Consider the following 20,752-nt stretch of genomic DNA (forward strand, 5'->3'; position numbering starts at 1 on the left):
AAATTGAGGACGCTTAAGCTTCGCCTTTAAGAGTGGAACGCGATGGTGTTATCGGGCCCCGTTCGCATCGCATTTTATTGCGATAGCAATTATATGGACACTCAAAAGCAGATTTCTGCCGTCGGCGTCGCCGTCGCCGTCGGCGTCGGCGTCGCCGTCGCCGTCGCCGTCGCCGTCGCCGTGAGGTTCCGTATGACGTCATTTGGAGATGAAATCGTCGCCGCGCGAACGCTGTATGTGCGAGTGAAAGGGCGCGAGGGGCGCGTCTTTCACGGGGAGTGAACGCACGGCGGAGAACAAACGCGCGTTCTGCGCCGTGCTCGCTTAAGGGCTGCAGAAGTAGGCGTCTCTTTTCTCCTTTACAATCACCATATATGTAGAGCAAACGCGCCTTCTTCGGACGCGCGAGAGGCCGTGGGGGAGGGGGAGGGAAGGGAGGTGACGTTTAGCTGCGGCACCAAGTGCCTATTTATATCAGAGGCTCCAGCAACAGTCACCAACGCCGCACGCATTTTGAGCTAACGCGGGCAAAACGCCGATGGCGTCGACAACAGTTCTGCGTGTTGTTGCTACCAAAGCCGCTCACCTTACTTCGTATGACATTGCTGTGTTGCTATCGCATTCATTGCTTCGCCCTTAGGGCGAAACTGTGACATTTTTTTCTTTCGGTGGGCTTCACTGCAACACAGAACGCGGGAAAGCCAGGTTACAAAGACCAAGTTTACCCCTTAAAGTCGGCTTCACTTACAAATGCATTGCTGGGAAGACGTTTTTTCAGGGGCAATATAAGTCGTCTTATATTCAAACTTGAAGGCCCTAGCACCTTTTATTGCGATAGCAATTATATGGACACTCAAAAGCAGATTTCTGCCGTCGGCGTCGCCGTCGCCGTAGCCGTCGCCGTGAGGGTTCCGTATGACGTCAATGGAGATGAAATCGGCGCCGCGCGCCGAACGCTGTATGTGCGAGTGAAAGAGCGCGAGGGGCGCGCGCTTTTACGGGGAATGAACGCACGGCGGAGAACAAACGCGCGTTCTGCGCCGTGCTCCCTTAAGGGCTGCAGAAGTAGGCGTCTCTTTCCTCCTTTACAATCACCATATATGTAGAGCAAACGCGCCTTCTTCCGACGCGCGAGACGCCGTGGGGGAGGGGGGGAGGAGGAAAGGGAGGCGACGTTTAGCTGTGGCACAAAATGCCTATTTATATAAAACGTTGTGAGGCGAGAAGGTGGCAAAGACTTCCGACGCTGCTCGACAAGTGTCCCGTTCTGATCTCGTCGAAAACCTCCGAGCCGCCCCCAGAGGCTCCGGCAACAGTCACCAACGCCGCGCGCGTTTTGTGCGAACGCAGGCAAAACGCCGACGGCGTCGACAACAGTTCTGCGTGTTGCCGGTGCTGCTGCATGTCCAAGTTTGTACAGCTGATAAAACTACTATCCTTACTCCGTATAGCTCTCTACAAATTTGCTATCGCAATTGATGCTTCGCCTTTCGGGTGAAACTGCGACACCTTTTTTCATTACTTTATTGTTTGCTATTGCTCCGACACGCGCGCGTGTCCAAAACGCATTAGGCAGGCGAAGTCCCAATTTGGCCTGGCGAGGATGCGAGGGCCATCTGGATATGATTTTCGCAAGTGCCCTACCTGAGCGCGCCGATGTTGGTATGGTAGAAATGCTGGAAAAGGGGTTGGTGTTTGAGTTTCCTCGTAACATAATTATGTTTTATCGTACATGCAGCAGAAAGGATGTTCCACATCCGCCCCTAGGCTTGAGAGTGGTGGCGCTGGCTAACACTCCCAGAGTTAGTTCTAGTTGTAAAACAAATACCCCAGAATTACGGTCATTGTCATGGTGCATCAGATATGCTTTTTACTTTGTTAACCGTTTCGGCCCTAGCGGTGTGAATTGCCATTATAGAAAACGTCCCACACAATTCATGAAACAATATTAATAGAACAAGGTAAGCATTCGAAATGAAGCCAGCATAGTCTTGAGGCAGTTCTCAGAAATTTATCGCCAGTGGTGCAAGACAACCATTGTTCTGAGGAAAAAAAAGCAGACTAAGAAAATCAGCAGTAGCAGTAACACTGTTCGTTTCACTTTAGGGAGTCGTCAGCACCAATGAACATGTGCCCATCTGGCTTCATAATTTTATTGTACATATAAATATGTTGAATAGCAAAGAATGACCGAAGTGATTTTCGTGACTCATAATAGCTAATTATGCGGTGTGCGACTCAGTGGTTATGAAATTGAGATTAGGAGTAGTTATTTCGTTTTCTTTCATATGTTTCCCCGAAAAGTTTTATAAAAGGAAAGTGAATTTGTGCTGTTTTTCGGCATATTTATTCGTTCGGGACTGTTATTTACTTGAGAAGGTGATAAAACCCCTTTAGGGCATTCAAGTGCATGTAGAGTATTCATCAATAAAAACAAAGAAGGCTCATTGAACTCATGTGCCCAACCGGTTCGCTAGATGAAAAAGAAACTGAATACCGCCTCGAGGAGCTTGGCCTACGAATATGAAGAACTCAGCGTGAACTGCGACTTGTCACACGTGCGGAGAATTCCTGTTATAAGGTTCTTTCATTTGGTAAAGTCATATTTCCTTGTTTTAACATTACAAGAGCCAACATAACGTTTGACCGAATAAAATCCAACTTTATCAGCCCTTGCAATATAAAAAAGCTGTACGTTTTTCAAACGATACATCACGTGTTGATTCACAACCTTTGAGCCCTGATGGTGCCATTTGACACCATATCCTAAGTTCGCTAAAAAATGTAAAATAAAAATTTTCTTGTATCATGCTTCTGAGAGCTTTCTCACTAAGTATGTGAAACAAAAAATCTCTGCCTAAAGGAAAGAAATTCAGTGCCGAAAGGGTTAATAACAAGAGCCTGAGTTCACCTGACACTGCACTGCGTCGGAGACTTCTGCGTTCCTACCTTTTGGGACAAGGCTAGACCTTATGAGCATTTTCTCGAGTCAAACAAATCTGCTGGGATTGATAATATGTTCATTGGAGACATCTATAAAAACATCAAGGTTCTAAAAACATTACTTGCTTTAATATGTAACGGTATCATAGAATGTGATATGGTGTTCGGTCATCAGCGCTCTGTAAACCGAACACCGTAGATGTTAAAATCTTACTTCGCACTGTGTGCTTTTAATATATTTTTTTTCGTTGAATAGCACGGCTAGCGTTAGCTGGGCTATGACTTATGGAAGACACATAGCCCACATATGTGAAAGATTATGGAGCGTCGCTCTTATGTTATAAAGTGTAAAACGTTTTCTACCTTATTCAATACAGAAGCTAGTAGCCAGTACCTTAGGTTGGAATGGGTTGAAATACGGCATGTGTTGTTTCTTCAATTGTTCTGTCACATGAAAAAAAAAAGCAAAAATTTAGTACTTACGAATTATGCCAGATCGGTGCTTTGCACAATGGGCAAGGATAAGTACAAAAGCTTATGTTTAGTTTCCGGGTTTCCTTCTCTTGGTACCCTGTTGAAACAAATTGTTTTAAAGTGTTTTTTTTTTGGAATGACGATTACCCGCCGCGGTGGCTCAGTCGGCTAAGGCGTTGCGCTGCAGAGCACGAGATCGCGGGATGGAATCACGGCCGCGGCGGCCGCATTTCGATGGAGGTGAAATGCAAAAACACCCGTGTGCTTGCGTTGTAGTGCACGTTAAAGAACCCCAGGTGGTCAAAATTGATCCGGAGCCCTCCACTTCGGCGTGCCTCATAGTCAGAACTGGTTTTGGAACGTAAAATCACAGAATCAATCAATGGAATGATGATTACATAACGGCAAACCTATCTTTTGGACATGTTCCTCGTTACATTGTACCCAGAATTCGCATGTACTATGGGCAAGGCTGTAAGACAGTATTACATCCCAACTGTACTTAATTGCCACAATCTGGGCTTTGAGTCAAGACGCATAGTGAATTACGTAAGACTTTATATACTTCGGAAAAGTCGAAGTTTTTGGGACATCTATGTTAATAATTCTTTCATGTATATATCCAACAGGGCAGCCACTACTGTTGGACGTCGCCCTACAAGCCAGTATCTGGCTTTGGCGAGCCCTTAAATTGAAGTCATGTATATCATTTTTTCTATAAATAAAAATTATGAACTATCATGTTCTGTTGAATGCACAGTGACCTGCATATAATCTTCGAAAGTTCATCCGTCGTTTAAAGTAAAGCACTAGCTTAAATCTTGTCCTTGCCAGCTATTTCTGTCCGTTCTCTCAATTGCAAGCACTGCAATAATGGACAGTTGAAAAAAGTTGCGGTCTATATATAGACCGCAACTGGTAGCCGGTCTATATATATACCGGCTACCGGCGCGGCCTGTCTCTGACCAAGCGACTCGTAGCATCTCCGGCCACGCCGCCGGATTTTCCGCTTTATGAGCCATATAATTCTTTCGCATTAAAAGGAAGTGACATGCACGATTCGTTACTCGCTACTTGAACCCTTATAGAAGGCATGCCAGTTATAAAGCTTCAGTATGATATGTGGCGTTGTCAGTGGCAACCTTGAAAAATGCAGGAATATTATGTGACAGAACTACGATGTGATAGAGCACACTGCATAGGGGAGCTCCATGTTAATTTTGAGCACCTGGCGTTCATCGGCATGCCCTAATGCACTCTTCACAAGCGTTTATTGCATTCCATCCCATCAGTGCGATCAGTGTGGGTGGCGCGGTGGGTCAGTTTTCAAGAATGTGCATTGAACTGAAAGTAAACAAACTGCGGATGCAGGATTAGAAAATCAAGTTCAAGCCTGTACACGTATCTGGCAGCGTCACGTGTGGATGACCGCGTGTTGTGGCACCTTTACAGCAGGGTGCTGGCTAGAAAGCCTGTTTTGAACATGAAAAGTTCATGTCAGCATACAAACTGTGCAATTGTGGCCATTTGTGTAGTACCAGCCACGTGAATAATTTTGGTAATCCATTGACGCTAACCAAGTTGTCTTGCACCTTGCGTTGAAAACGCAGTACAATGTCAGTAACACAGTGGCTATGCGATACCACAGTCGATTGCTCCGAAGCACAGAGCACAATTTTTGCATCCTCCCCTACTTAAATGCAGCTGCCGAACCCGAAATCGCGTGCTTTAAAGCGGAACAACACAACCACTGATCCACCACAGCGAATCAGCCCATTATCAGCTGAAGATAATGTGTGAAGCAACTGCATGCCAAAGTTTAATCCAATGCTCGCAAATATCAGCTACTTTCCACAACTCAATGCGTATACCTGCGTTGCAACTCCCCTGCAGAAGAACTACACTTCTGGAGTGCAACGCGCAGATAAGATGGTGCTTCAATGTCATCCCTATTAAGGAATGCCAAAAGCTTGTCTAATGCTACCACTTCACGCCTGTTAGCGACAACATGCAGAATAGGTGTGACACCCCAGCCAAAATGTGAGCAGCTTCACTACTCTGCAGTATGTCCCCCCTCCCGGGCCCAGCACCTTCCACTGTGAGCAATAGTCACTGTCAAGCATTGCCTTGCATTACATAATACACATTCTGTCACTCAAACAGTCTCCAGTCTTCGTGCAGTTCACCCAAAAAATAAATAAGGAAACAAACGCGAGCACAAACAACACTACGCTCGTGTTTGCTTCCTTCCTTGTCCCGTCATCGTGCAGTTCACCCAAAACTTAATATGCACTAACAAGCCCAGCGAAACACCTTTCTACAGACAGTGTAATTTGCCGAAATTTCAATTATCTGCAGCTGCACGGGCACAGATGAATATTACGAAAGGCACTTATACTTTACACAAAGTACAGGTTCAAAGTGCTGAGAAGCTCTAGAGCTATTTTACTGCATAGTACCTGTTTAGAACAGCTGATTGCTCATCGACTAAAATGATTAAAAGTTCATGCAAAAAGATGTAGCAACACCCTATTGCTATAAATATCGACCTACTGAACCAACGCTGAGCCTTTCCTACTGGGCAACCAGCAAAGAGTGGAGGGCACAGGAGCCTCAAGATATGCAGAAGTCGATGCGAAGCGCACACTCACCGAGTTTTATGCAGCCGACTGTCTGCCCAGCTGTTCCTTGAGTTCGGCGATTTCGCGCTGCGCTGCTTCAAGACGTCCCAAAAGGTCCATGGTACAGCCCCGCTCAGCCTAGGAGAGGACAGCATGAGCACCGGAGAGTTAAGTAACATTGTACAGTATCCTGTACAGCAGTCGCTTACGAGCTGAAACAAAAACTATATCCCCTTTGGGCACCAATCAATACTGTCCATTGAAAATTCTCAGTTCTTGCACCTTCAGAATCATGAAAAGTTGTACAGCTTCAGAATGAAATAATCCTCTATTCGTCAGCGAGTTTTCAGGTGCACAGAATGGACTCCATGCGACAACTTAATACAGGCATGTCAGATATCAGAACGTCTACTGCTTCATGTATGAATACATGAAAAGTATCTATCAACATACTTGAAAGACATGCTTGGTTTTAAAACATAATATATATCAAAGTGACCCGCCCAAACACCCGGCTATCCACCTGCCAACTCTTTTTACTGAAAAGCTTTACACATATTACTGGAACTTGCAGCACGTACAAGTTCTATCAGAAGCGTCTCAAAATGTAAGTGACACATTTTAGATATTTTCGTCGGTCTTTCTGCCTTCTCTTAGCTTGCACAATTGTGCACACAGTGCCTGAAGGGGATATAAACTAAAGCGTGCTTGTAATGCCAAGAAATGCTGTCCAAGGGACATCTTTAAAACAACCGTAGTTGGCGCAATAGAAAACTGTTCAGTCAAATTAGTTTACACTCCTGATTAACTCAAGGAAGTAGGGCACTTGTCATAACAGCAATGCAGCCAATTGGGCTATTTGGTTTTGCATTCAAAAAAGGGGAAATACAATGAAAATGCCACCTTAATCTCGCCATGAGACAGTTTGCCCAGATACTAACTATTTCACCCTTGATCCGCAATAATATTAATAAGAGCCAGTTGAGTTAAGAAGCTGTTCATGCAAAGTAAGAATTTGCTTTATTATTCAAGAAATATAGCACAGAGAACTAATTTTCACTGCGTTTGCTTGTGTCACTGCGCCAGTTTATTTAAAAGGGAACACGGCACGGGAATATCAGAAAGCAGACAATTAGTTAAGTGCGGAGCAAACTTTACGGCAATGGTGGCATGGAAAAATATTAACACTGAGACAATGCATGTTTTGTGCTTTAGACAACATGTGGCAAGCAAGCAGATAGCCTAACGAACTTCCAGTGTGCAATCGTTGAGTAGCCTTGGACAAGGCAGACCTCACCCAATTTTTAGAAAAAAAAATCTGGTAGAACCCATCGCACGATGACGTTACTGCAGTTTGCATTGAAGCAATGTATTGACACACCGTATTGCAACCTCCGTAACGCACCGCGATGCTTTCTCTCGCGCTTCCCTCTGGATATACGCTGAGTCATCTAGCGCCACCGCAGTGAACACGCCACGTGGCGCGTGTGAATATATATTCAGACAAGATGAATATTCATGACTCGGGCCGGACTCCGCCCATCACTGAAGAAATTCAAGTGATTTTTTACTAAAGACTGCCACATACGCAATGGCACATTCCCAGTGACCCAAGTTGGCGTCAATGAGGTTCGTGGAAGAGTGGCACATACCCTGCGGCACATATCCAATGTTTCTGGTTAAGAGGTTCATTGAAGAGGAGCACATAACCAGCGGCACATATTCAGTAACGAAAATAGGCGTGAAACGGGCTAAACTGACGAACGGGACATACGCACTGCCTCATACCAGTCACCCAAGCTGGCCCGACAAGTTGCTTCAAACCCGGTACCCTCATCACAGCCGCACGATGCTCTAACTATTAGACCATTGACTACCCAGTGACCCAAGTTGGCGGGAAAACGGTTAGAGGCGACGGAAAGACAGCCCGCGGGAAGAGAGTGAAGTGACCCAAGACTGCTAATAGCATTAAAAGAACGTTATTTTCAGTCACGTATTTTTCCTGCATGTCGACTAGCTGGCTGGCTGTTTCCGAGTGTATAAAATTTAACAATGAACTTCATTTAGACGAGCACTCTTTGTCCCATGAAGCAGTTTATAGTAAGAAGCTTCACAATATTCAGAATACACGAAGAAGTAATCACCAAGCTGAAGTATGGCTTTACTTTTCTACAGTTAAATCTCATGCAAAAATACACTCGCGCTAAAGTAAGCTGACCAGGGCAATGTTATTTGGACACTAAATTTCTGTGTGGGATAAAATGAAGTAAAACAACGAGTGTAAGGGAAAAAAAGCTGTTTTTCCCAATAAGTGTTCGGAACTTCCGGGCACCACCCACATAACCTAAGCTTCAGAATAACATTGCTGCTGCGGACATGTAGGCATAGTGGGGTGGCCTGTCGTGAAGCTTATCATTGATGCGGTTAGGAAACTGCGGAAGCAGGATACGGCAGCTCAAGAATCACAGCCTCATTGCGAACAGACCAGCAGTTAGTCAGCGCCCGTGTTTTGTCTGTCATTCGTCTTGTACTTCTGCACTGTTTTTCTCGGAATGGCTACAAGCTTGATTTTAAAAATTGACTCGAGCAGTTAATCACAATAAAGTAGAATATCTGTAGGAAGCTAAACATGGAATAAGCAACACCTGAATGACAGCTAGTTCCACAGTGCAATGCATATGCTAGACTATACCAGGGAATGTCAGAGCCGCCTATAGGACATTTGGACAATGCAAGGAGCTGTGCAGAAAACAAGGCATGATTACCGTGCGGTAGAGCTGAAGCCGCGTGATCTCGCACGCATTACGGACACGAATTGTCATTTCCCGGTCAGCACTTTCGCGCTGATTGCGCAGCTCCTGCTCCAGCTGTTTCACCAGCTCCTTGTAGTCATTGACTTCGGCTTCGTGTGCGGCAGCCATCTTCTGTGCCCACCTGCAAGGAATTGGTACACTGCTCACACGAGATGTTGCTTGCTGATGTGCTAAAAATACAGGGCATCAAAATGAGACATGAACCTGTAGGAGGACGTGATGGCGGCCGTACGAGCCGTGCCGTCGTCCGTACTCAGAAGGCGAAGGCGGCTAGCGGAGCGGCGGCTGCGATGACCAGCGTGGCTGGCTTTCCGAACGACACTGCGCGTGCCGAGCTTGCGCTTCGAGCACGCGCTGCGCTTCTTATTTTTTTCTTCTTTGACAGCCGGCGCCAAGGCACCGGCTGAGAGAGCCGACAAAGCGTTCCGCGCTGCGGCGTCGGTGGGCGCTACAAACCCTTTGCCGCATGGTGTCTCATGATACACAGAACAACTCCTTCAAACTTCATAAAAAAAAGAGAGAATATTACAGTTATCCGGAATCTGTACCATGTCTAGCAACACAGTACACAGTAACCATAACACTAAAAATAATTCGACTCATTTTTAAAAATTCTTGAATAACGTATAGCTGGTGCTCATTGCACAAAATGCAACACGTTCACTAGTAAACACTTTATTTTAGCATTTTTACATTAAATCAGCATGCGAAAAATGCCAGGGCGTTTTCGTTTATCAGCCTAATGTAATGTTTTGAACGATAAAGGTGTTCGGGTTGTTTTGTGAGGCAGGCTTTAATTGCTGTATCATTCATGACCCAGCATGTAGTTCAAACTTGTTTTGTGAAAGAGAACAGTAATTTGTTACCTTGCTAGAGAACAAATCGGTGGTAAAATAGGTTTACGCGAAAGCGTCAAATGTCCCATTGAGCGAAAAAGCCGGTGCCTGTCGTCTGCAGCAGCGAAGTGACAGGTAAATTCCCATTGGCTCTGAAGCCGCGTCGCGAGCGCACCTCGACCGAGCAAAGCGGGCGAATGGGAACACGTGTTGCCTCGATAGCGCGACAGGTGTGTGAGGTGAAAGGGCATCGCTGCGACGCCACGTCACCCGTGCTATAACAAGAATGTTATCCGCGCAAGCTCTCGTCTGCGTTCTAACTGCGCCTCGGTAAGGCCAAGTTAATATGCGCCAAGCATCTCAACGCGCTCGCTTGCCCCCGAGGAGTTCACAACTCAGAAGAAGTGCTTCATCGGATCTTTTACATGCTATCGGTTCCTGATTCCCATCGTTATCAGGAACCGATAGATTATCAAGCACCGATAGGTATCACACATCAGGAATGATGATGTGTGGTACCTATCGGTGCTTGATAACCTATCTGTACTTTATAACAATTTAGTATCACCATTAAGTACCACACCATCAGAAATGATGATCTGTGGTACTTAATGACGCTATGATCAAAAAGTGCCATGACATATGGTAATGAATTGTCTATGCATTATGCACGAAATTGTTAAATGAGTTGCAAATAGTAGATGTAACTGGGCTGTATAAGGGTCTAAAAACAAGTCACTGTAAATTACGGAAAATATGTGAGTATTAAAATAATGACGATGACTAATGATGCGAGCTATGAGCAGAAAAGTTCCGTAGCGAAAAAAATGATAGAATAAAACGTATGCAATAGCACTAGTTCCTCACGAGGGTCCTTGAAGTTAAGGGCTGAGAGGACATGGAGGACAGTAAGAATTTTGCCACACCTATCACATGTCAGAGGATCATTTCCAGTAAGGAGGTGAGAGTATGTTCCATAAGTATGTCCTATCCATAAGCTGCAAGGAAGCACTTCCTTTTGTCTTGTTTTCTGAATTATACCATTCCCTATTCTTGGTTTGATCATATATACCTTGTTTCACACTTCAGTATCCCACTGCCTTTGCCAAGAGCATCTGGAGAACTAAAGTGGGCTCAGAAAAGGTAGTGCCTCTTAGAAAGACCTCGGATACAAGGCTGGAGCTCTGGAGACTAATCACAAGGACCGTTCATACGAGTGAGTGGAAACACTAGCTGAAGCACAGGCCACATCAGGATGAATCAAATGAACACGCACTTGAGCTGGCTCCGGGTGTCCTCCAGGTCCCGCTCGAGTGCCTCGATGATCTCGAAGAGCTCTTCAGCCTCATAAGCATCTAAGGACCGCAGGTGCTGCCATGTCCTCAGGCAGATTTGGTGCAAGGTAACCGTCATGAAGCCCTTCGCCTCCACTGGCACGGTGCCACCGCTCAGTCAGACGACGAACAGTCTCTTTGCAGCGAACCTGGCGCGATTCCAGCTGCAGTGGCACCACTTCAATGGCGACAGCCGAGAACTTCAATGCATTCAGCGACTCCTCGAGCATGGACATAGCTGGGCAGATGTTGACAACCAGAGAGACTTGCCCACCCGTAGTGAAGAAGGCCTGCATCACCTACAAAAATCCAGAGATGAAAAAAAAAATACTGATCCAATGCACACGTTGAATGTGAAGCAAAGCTTTCGGGAAGCAGGTTGTATGCATCATATTTAGTTGTATTTAATTATCTTAAGTTTCATCCTACTGTAGTGAAGAAGAGGCCGAAGAAACGCTCTTGCGTTCTCCTGCCTGTTCCATCCACCCATTTATTGGTCAATACCCCACCGTGGGTAGGAGCCACATACGTGATAGGCAGCAACCGGGTGGCCGGTCGCGGTGTGGTTAAGAATCGGGCGGTGGTATTATACTGTTCGTTTCGCGTTCTCATTTTTGTTTTGTTTTTTATTTGTATATAGTTTCATTTTTCTCACTTTTCCGTTAAGTGTGTCGCGAGGTTAAGTCAGTAAGACTTACCTCATGTCCCTTTCTTCTCCCGGTCAAGGGCATTCCCCATGGCTAGCTTATATTCCTGACTGAGAGTGGCCGATAAACTCATTTTTGCGCAGTGGCAACAATAGTGTTCCTGTGGCTCTAGTGCCTACCAGTGGGGGCGCAATACAGATGAAGAACCCGCAAGCCATTCAGGTGGAGCTTCGAAAGGCCACTTCCAGAAGATCACCGAGGTCCGTCAATTTGGTCGCGGTGGTATTCTGTGCTGCTCATCAGACAAGGAGTGCGTTCGAGATCTCAACTGCTCCGAGTTTGCATCGAATATGGTGAGCCAGTTTATTCCAGCACACTTTGCTTGCTCGAAAGGCTTAGTTGGCGGTGTAGACGTCAGCCTGGACCCCTCAGAGGTATTAAACTTGTTTTCAGTTGGTGGTGCTGTATACCAATCTAGCCGAATTATTGAGAACAAGAAGTCACAGACGGAGTCGGTAATTGTTACGTTCGCGGGAACAGTCCGTCCATCTGAAATCAAGGCATGACCCCTGATATACAGAGTAGAGCCCCTTTCTCACGACCACTACAGTGCTTGGAAGGTTGGCGTTACGGTCACAGCATAAAAGGCTGCAAGTCGGTTGCTCGATGCCGACTATGGGGAGAAAATGACGACAGTAGAAACTGTATGTCTCATGAAGAAAAATGTATAATTAAGCTCACGCGGCAGACTATTCGAGCTGTGCTGCGAAGGATCGAGAATGAAGAATACTCGAAGTGGTGGAACGCCGGCGATGCTCACGCAGAGAAGCAGTTACTGAGGTTCAAGGAAGATCCCAGGGCTATGCAGGCGTAACAGCTCGTCAAACCGCTGGCTTAGATATTTTTATATTCAAGGCCATAACAGAGCCAGTAGAGAAAGCTACGGAAAAGGCTATGGAACGTCTTGCGACAGCTACTTGAGTCCTTGGCACAAATGCTGTCTACTCAGCTGGCGCAGTTCATTGGTGCAACCTCTACCCAGCTTCATGCATACCAAGTTCCGAATGTTCTAAATATAGCTCAAAAGCAAACATCGCCACCGAATGCGTTAGCCGGCTCTCCTTGCGCAGGATTTCCTACCCATGTAGAACAGACGGAACCAGAACCCCTAACGGACGACTATGAACACTTCCAGGATGTCGACATGGAACTCGAGTCCGAAATGCACCAGTGCTCCACCCCTCAAAATTTCCCCTAATTCAAAAGCTAAAAAAGATGGAAAAGAGAACCTCACCAAGAAGGATTTCTTGAAAGAGTATGTTGGATCAGGCAGTTACCGTTACCGTTCTATATTCAACATAGGCTATAAAGATCAGTGGAATTGTCGATTGCTTGTGCTACTACAGATTTATCATATATTTCTTCTCACTTTCCCCCAGATATAATTGTACTGCAAGAAACCTGGCTTTCAAGTGATCCAAAGTTTTTCAAAAAAAAAAAAACGCAGCCAGCGTGAGACTAGCGGTGCCAAGTCTGAAGAAACAGCGGAGCTGGGCAACGTTCCTTACCAACTAGTTGATGTAGGCTTAGCGTGGCTTAACTTGGCTTTTTCTCGGCGAGGCTGGGCTATCACGGCAAAGCGGAGCTATCACGGCAAAGCGGAGCTATCACGGCAAAGCGGAGCTATCACGGCAAAGCGGAGCTATCACGGCAAAGCGGAGCTATCACGGCAAAGCGGAGCTATCACGGCAAAGCGGAGCTATCACGGCAAAGCGGAGCTATCACGGCAAAGCGGAGCTATCACGGCAAAGCGTTGACGCTCGGCTTGATTTTCGCGTTCTCGGTATTCCGGTATCAAGCCAAGCGTCAACGCCCAGACGGCGATTCCTTTCCCGCGTGGCTTGAAGGTGCTTCTCTCGTCGGGCAGCCTCTTCTTCCGGCGTCAAGGTGCGCTTAGGTTGAGCCATATCTCGGTAGAGCGGAGAAATGCCCGGGTGCCGGCGCGCGCACGCTTTCATTTGCGCGGTCACATGACTCTGCTGAACACGTGCTCGGCGCAGCTATGGATGTCAATGTCCAGGCTCCGATCTGGCGTGCATAGCGCGCGGCGCGCGCTATGCTCGAGAGAGACGTGGCTCCTTGCTCAACCAGTTTTAGCGTTGCACACCGGAATTTTGCCAAGCTTAAACAGGTCCGCTGTTAAAAATTATCGATTATGTCGATTAAATCAACCGACCAGAGGTGGTGGCATTGCTTTCTTGATTTCAACTAAATTTAGTCACAAGGCCACGATATCGTATCAATGCATGTCTACTGAATGTGAAATTTTAGCATTAGACATACTCCCAGGCTGCTCTCCTTTTACCTTAGTCAACTTATATTTCCCAGCAGGAGTACAGGATACCCGGTCTCTAGACATCGCATTAGCTTTCTGCAGAAAAGAATACTAGCTGGTGACTTCAATTCTCATCATGTGGCTTGGGGATTTAAGATTGATTTGGGTGGAAAACGCCTGTGGGAAGGGACTCTTGATAATCTTGTCTAAATTAAAAAGTTGCTATGTTTGTTTGCAGCCAATCTCAATCAGCCATAGATTTCACTTTTTCCAGCTCGTCTTTAAATATATCCTCGTGGAATACTATAGACTGCTACCAAGAGAGACCACATTCCTATTATCTTTAAGACTGCTGTCACTGATTTCTTTAGGAAGAAAAAATACTTTTGTAAATTATGGTAAACGTCAAAAGGACTTGAAGTCTACGATACTCTCACGTATGAATATGCTAGAGGATATTAGGGCTATGAGCCTCTGTGCAGTTTTAAAACGTTTCTTAAAGAATGCAACTTTCAATTTAAACTCCGACAGCGGTAAATCTTTCAGTCCGTGGTGGAATTCAGAATGCACGCGGGCTCACCAAAAACGAGAAGCTGCCTGGAAGAAACTTTTCTGTAATCAATGTCCAAACAATTGGAGTGATTACCAATTCCTTGCTTCGTCTTTCAAGCGTGCGATAGCTAAAGCCAAAGATGAGTATGATATGAATAAATTCACTTATCTGTCTAAATCTAAAAACAAGAAAAGCCCTTTAGATTTTTACGCTCTCGAAAGATGATTCCGGTTCCAGCAAATATTGACTCTTGTTCTTTCCAATAATTCGGACAATTCACGTGGCGAAAGGGACTAGAAGATAGGTTTATTGCAATAGTTCCAGCGTACCTATTGAAACCATTACCACGAGAAGAAATTGAGGAAGTTACATTGCAAGAATTGGTGACTGTTCGCTCTCTGCCTTCTGCGCCAGGTCTAGATGGAGTTACCACAGCCGTGATAAAAATTCTGCATGAATTGTTCCCGCAAGAAATTTTGAATATGGTAAATTACTTTTTAAAAAAATGCCTGGATACCTTCAGAATGGAAAACTGCTAAGGCGATTCCGATACGATGCAGGGAGGTGGATATGATTTATATAATATTAGACCAATTTCTCGCACATCCAATTTGGTCAAACTAATATGGCCGAATGACGACCTACATCTCTGAAAACTTAATACTTCACCAGTCAAAGTTTCTTTAGATCTGGGTGCTCGATATTTATTTTTTATTTATTTATTTAACATACCCTCAGGGCCAAAGGCATTAGAGAGGGGAGTGGGTTACATGTGAAAGAATATACATATATACATAACAAAGAATGAGCAAGCACATAAAATTCTAGTTATACAATGTTAGCTAGGGCGTTCTTGAATAGGTGGTGATTTCTGATGGAGATTACATTCGAAGGAAGGTGATTCCACTCTTCGGATGTCCGTGGTAAGAATGACTGAAAAAAAGCGTCAGTTCTGCAAAAAGGAATTCGAACTTTTTGTGCGTGATCTAAGCGAGATGAAACATACTGAGGGGGTGATATAAGCTCATGGTGGAGCTGAGGATGATGAAATATGGAGTGAAAAAGGCTCAAGCGAAACAACTTACGGCGGGATGCAAGGGTTGATAGGTCAAGACTTAATTTCATGGCTGATATATGCTTGCTGTTCTGTTGTAGTTAGAAAGAATGAAACGCGTGGAGTTATTTTGAACCATTTCTAGTGACCGAATTAGGTTTTCATGGTTTGGATCCCAGACGGAGGCAGCATATTCTAGTTTCGGGCGAATGAGCGTTTTGTACATGGTTAATTTTATGGATGAAGATACTTGTGCGAAGTTACGACGGAGGTACCCCAAAATTCGATTAGCATTGCTAATTACATACGAAATGTGGTCTGCCCAAGAAAGGTTTGATGTAATGTGAATGCCAAGGTATTTGTATGAGGACACGGTCTCCAAAGAAGTACTAGCGATGTGGTAAATGGACGAAACAGACGATGTTCGAGATATGCGCATATGCTTGCATTTCCTTATGTTAAGTTCCATCAACCATATGCTGCACCATTTGTTAATAGCATCAAGGTCGGACTGAAGGGCTTTAGTATCATCACCGCAGGTTATTTCGCGATAGACAACACAATCATCGGCAAAGAGGTTAATGTACGAGGAAACACACGAGGGTAAGTCATTAATGTAAATAAGAAAGAGTAGAGGACCCAATACCGTCCCTTGAGGAACCCCAGATCGAACAGCAGTGTGCTCTGAATTTACGTTATTTGTTGACACAAACTGAGAACGGTTAGTAAGAAAGATTTCTAGCCAACAGAGCAGTTTAGTGTCTATGTTAAGCTGACGTAGTTTGTAGAGAAGCAGTTTATGGCATACCTTGTCAAACGCTTTAGAAAAATCTAGGAAAATGCAGTCAATAAGAGAAGAACGATCAAGGATGGCATGAAGTTTGTGAGTGAAAGATATTAGTTGGGTTTCACAAGAATATGATTTGCGAAAACCATGTTGTGATGGCGAAAAAAATGAGTTTGATTCGAGGAAGTTAGCGAGGTTTGAAAATAAAATATGCTCAAATATTTTGCAGGGAATGCTTGTGAGGGAAATGGGCCGGTAATTTAATGGAGATTGCTGGTTACCTGACTTGAAAAGGTGCGAGCATGTAGACTTAGAGAGTCGCATACAACTTGCACGTCGTAGAAGAGAATATTGAGCATTGGTGACCCTAGATCTAGCTAAAGCTTGAGTCTGTGGAGCGTGGCATACTGATTATGCAATTAGAGATTTACAAATTTCAGAAATACATCACGGCGTGGGTTTCAGAATTTTTAAGGGAAAGAGAATTCTGTTTTCGAAGTGGATGTGCATAGTCTAGGCATAAACAGAAACGCGGAGTTCATTCCCCAGGTGAATCCTCTTAAATATCTAGGAATCACGTAAGATGGGACACTGAATTGGAGAAGCCACATTGAAAAAGTCGCGTCTAAAGCAACCCGTGGCGTGGGATGGTTGCGCAAGATCAATAACCGAAGATATGGGTTACAACAGTAGCGCACCCAGGATCTCTGCCAGGGGGGGCGGGGGGGGGGGGTGGTTGACAGTTTGCCAATACCATCTAAAAAGCACTAATTTCGATTTATTCACGGGAAATTGTCAAAAAATGCGCTTTTTGCGAGTGTGCAGACGATTGCGCGTCTTACATCTTAGTTGGAGTACTCAAATGCGTGAGGAAAGGAAAGGGATTAAACAAAGGGGGGGGGGGGGTTAAGTCGGGCTCAGGGGGGGGGGGGAGGCTACCACCCCCGAATCCCCCCCCCCCTCCGTCGGTGCGCCACTGGGTTACGAAGACATACATTAATTATGATATATAAAATGTACGTCTGACCCGTCAGCTGTCATAGTTACATATTCTCTATCGGTATGTGTGTCGCTGCCCACGGCAAAGAATACAGCTATCCTTAGTGTGTTCCAAAATGTAGTCCCTACGACTTTACAAAACATTTGCTGTGGGTTCCTGGCCACCGCGGTTTATACTTAAACGAAATGGCAGATTTATTAGCCAGAACGCCTCTAAGTGGACCTTTGATCCCCGTTTTACCAGATGCAGTTTACTTCACTGCATCAAGATACAGAAAGTTTCGTTTGGAAAATGATTTGATCAATTTATCGCTGAAGCTATCTCCAGACTTTCAGCATCTCGGTTTTTGCTGGAACAAACAGTTATCCCGCGACTTCGTGCTTATAGTAGCGCCACGCCAAAGCCACTGAGCAACCACGGTGTCCTTCTCGGCAGTTGGAGTTTACATATACCAGATTACGCTGTCGCATACCGCAATTGAACTTTTATTTACATAGAGCTGGTTTGACAATGTCTCCTCTATGCCACAATTGTAAGGAAATGGAAATGATAGAACATTAATTTTTATCACGCAGACGATATTCACATCAGCAAAAGATAGTGCTCGAAGCTCCACTCTGCAATATTGTGGAGAAAAAAATTCTACATATTATTCTACATATCTCATCTGCATTCATTTCACCTAAATTGGTTTCTCCAAGTTATTTACTAATGTTAACTCCCTCATTGATTGTAACCTCTTAACAGTCACCATTCAGTTATTCTGACTGCTCGATCACATAGTAGTATAGTTTTTGTTCTACATTTTTCGACAGTCTACATTTTTGTTCTACTTTGCGTTTCTCGTTTTCAAATAAGAATTCCTTTAGCTACCTCCTACCAACCGATTCTTGGCCTATCCCCCAGTGGGTGCGAGCCATGACAGAGGCTCATCATCACAGGCTCATCACAATCCCACTTTTTTTTTTTGTATGGCTGAATATGTATTTCCTTCACATTTTTCATTTAAACAGCATGCTGCCGACATCACTCGGCTGTTGGCATTCATATACTTTTTCAAGACATGACAAATAATAAATATGTTGAAGTAATGGTAACCGAATTTCGATGCACCTGCTGCAGGTCTACACACTTTGCATAGGCTTTAGATTCTGTGCAAAAAGAGAGACAGCAATGCTTAAAGGACTTCTACTGCCGGTGTTTTACATGTTCAGAAAATGCCACAGTAAAAGCATGTCATAACTGGCTCAGATTAAAAAGTACACTGTCTCAACGCTTGGAAAAGAGCGTTTGTCGCCAAATCGAGGACGCCCCTGCCTAATAGGTGCATTGGGACGACACATGGGAAATGGTCACCATGAAAGCGGCCAGAACATCTTTTTTCGTTCTCACGAGGGTTTTGATGGCACTTTAAGGGCGCAGGCTTTTTTCTCGAGCGTATCACCCTTGAAGGAAGCCGAGCGCTAGGCGACGCTTGTGCAGATTTTGAACGAACCAGTGGGTGCCCCGTGGCTGTGAAAATTGTACTCACGAGTTACCGCAGCCGAGACGGGCTGCTCTCCCGCTAGGCCAAGGCTGCTGCTGTAAAATTGTGTATCCGAGCTACAATGTCAACCCAAAACAATGCAGTCATACCTGGGTGAGCTTGCTCTCTCGGAAGGGCACCGGAGCCTTCTTGGACGCATCCTTGTTGTTACGTAGGCCCTCCAAGCAGCGGCTAAGCACCATCAAAGACTTGTTAATGCGGCCAGACTCGCGAAGCCGCCACCCATCAGTGCCAGCTTTGGATGCTCTCTCCGAACCCGCTAGGTCGCAGAGCATCAATGTGCTGACGTGCCAGTTTTGGCTGCCGTCACGGCTGTCCAACCTCGAGGTCACGAGCCGCACCATGAAGACGCAGTGGCTGCGGCTCGAGATGCGGTTGAGCTGAGTCTCGGCAAAGGTCTGGTTGTTGCGTGCCAGGCAGAGCAGCCGATACGCCTCATTAGCCGAGTACACGGGCACTTCGACGAGCCCGCGCACAAATGCGCGTTTAGCCCGGTCTTCACCCAACTTCAGAATGGTGCGCCGCTGGCCGCCTTTCTTCTTTGTGGCTGCCTCAGCTGATGGGACCAGCAGGTCGTAGATGCCCTCGTTGTAAATTTCGTAGAATGAAAGCCACAGCGACACCTGCTGAAGATGTGATAAAAAGGGAAGGAAGGAAAGAAACTCTATAGAGCAAACCTCGCAGACTCATTGTCCTTACCGCAAGCATAATAGATCCCACAGTTGATACAATATAGATAGTTATTTGGAGGGGTTTTAATTATCCGTGCCTATCCGCGCAACCAATTTTCGGTCATAACTTCTTGGCACGTTGTACTCTTGACGTTCTTGGTCCGTTCAACCAACATGCTCTGCCAAAGTTCTGTTCTTCCTTTTCCCATTGATGAACATCTATAAGGTTAAAAGAACTGAAAGATTGGCTAGCAGCGCTGTCCGTGTCGTTTCTAGCGCTGAAAATGTTTTTCGAAAAGAAATCTTTAAGGTTCTGTGCGCCGCTTGAATACGCACATATTGCTTTCCTTCACAATTACTGCGCTGTTTCTGTGCAGTCGTTTTCGAGATTCTCTGTCACATTTAACCTGTATCGTAAGCGAGTATTAGCAAAAGAAACTTCATCTCAGCTTTGGAACATTAAAAAGGCAGTTTTGTACAACAACCTACAGGCGATTCTGCCATAGGTGAGTATTTAGCCATAAAGTGGCGAAATTATGAAATTTTGGTGCAGTTAACTGGTAGGCAAGTGTGACGAGCTCAGCATGTCCTGATACAATATTTTATTCTAAAAAAAAAGGTGTTGCAGTTTCACCTGAAAGGCGAAGCATCAATTGCGATAGCAAATTTGTAGAGAGCTATACGGAGTAATGATAGTAGCTTTATCAGCTGTATAAACTTGGACATGCAGCAGCACCGGCAACACGCAGAACTGTTGTCGACGCCGTCGGCGTTTTGCCCGCGTTCGCACAAAATGCGTGCGGCGTTGATGACTGTTGCCGGAGCCTCTGATATAAATAGGCACTTGGTGCCGCAGCTAAACGTCGCCTACCCCCCCCCCCCCCCCCCCCCCACGGCCTTTCGTGCGTCAGAAGAAGGCGCGTTTGCTCTACATATATGGTGATTGTAAAGGAGGAAAGAGACGCCTACTTCTGCAGCCCTTAAGGGAGCACGGCACAGAACGCGCGTTTGTTCTCCGCCGTGCGTTCACTCCCCGTGAAAGCGCGCGTCCCTCGTGCCCTTTCACTCGCACATACAGCGTTCGGCGGCGCGCGGCGACGATTTCATCTCCATTGACGTCATACGGAACCTCACGGCG

The 20,752-nt window shown here is 45.5% G+C and overlaps 1 protein-coding gene across 1 annotated transcript in view; it reads right to left on the reverse strand.

Moving 5' to 3' along the window:
• The window catches only part of LOC119456373 (kinesin-like protein KIF20B), a 70,338-nt gene that overhangs the window by 37,706 nt on the left and 11,880 nt on the right, over window positions 1-20,752 (reverse strand). The window contains exons 5-8 of the mRNA XM_049669796.1: window positions 19,033-19,569; window positions 10,964-11,320; window positions 8,804-8,972; window positions 6,069-6,176 (exon numbers count right to left, since the gene is read on the reverse strand). Of these exons, the coding sequence (XP_049525753.1) occupies window positions 11,033-11,320; window positions 19,033-19,569 (825 nt within the window). The 3' untranslated portion in view covers window positions 6,069-6,176; window positions 8,804-8,972; window positions 10,964-11,032. The remainder of the gene's footprint in view (window positions 1-6,068; window positions 6,177-8,803; window positions 8,973-10,963; window positions 11,321-19,032; window positions 19,570-20,752) is intronic.

This window comes from Dermacentor silvarum, chromosome 6, assembly GCF_013339745.2.
Source record: "Dermacentor silvarum isolate Dsil-2018 chromosome 6, BIME_Dsil_1.4, whole genome shotgun sequence".
Lineage (NCBI taxonomy): Eukaryota > Metazoa > Arthropoda > Arachnida > Ixodida > Ixodidae > Dermacentor > Dermacentor silvarum.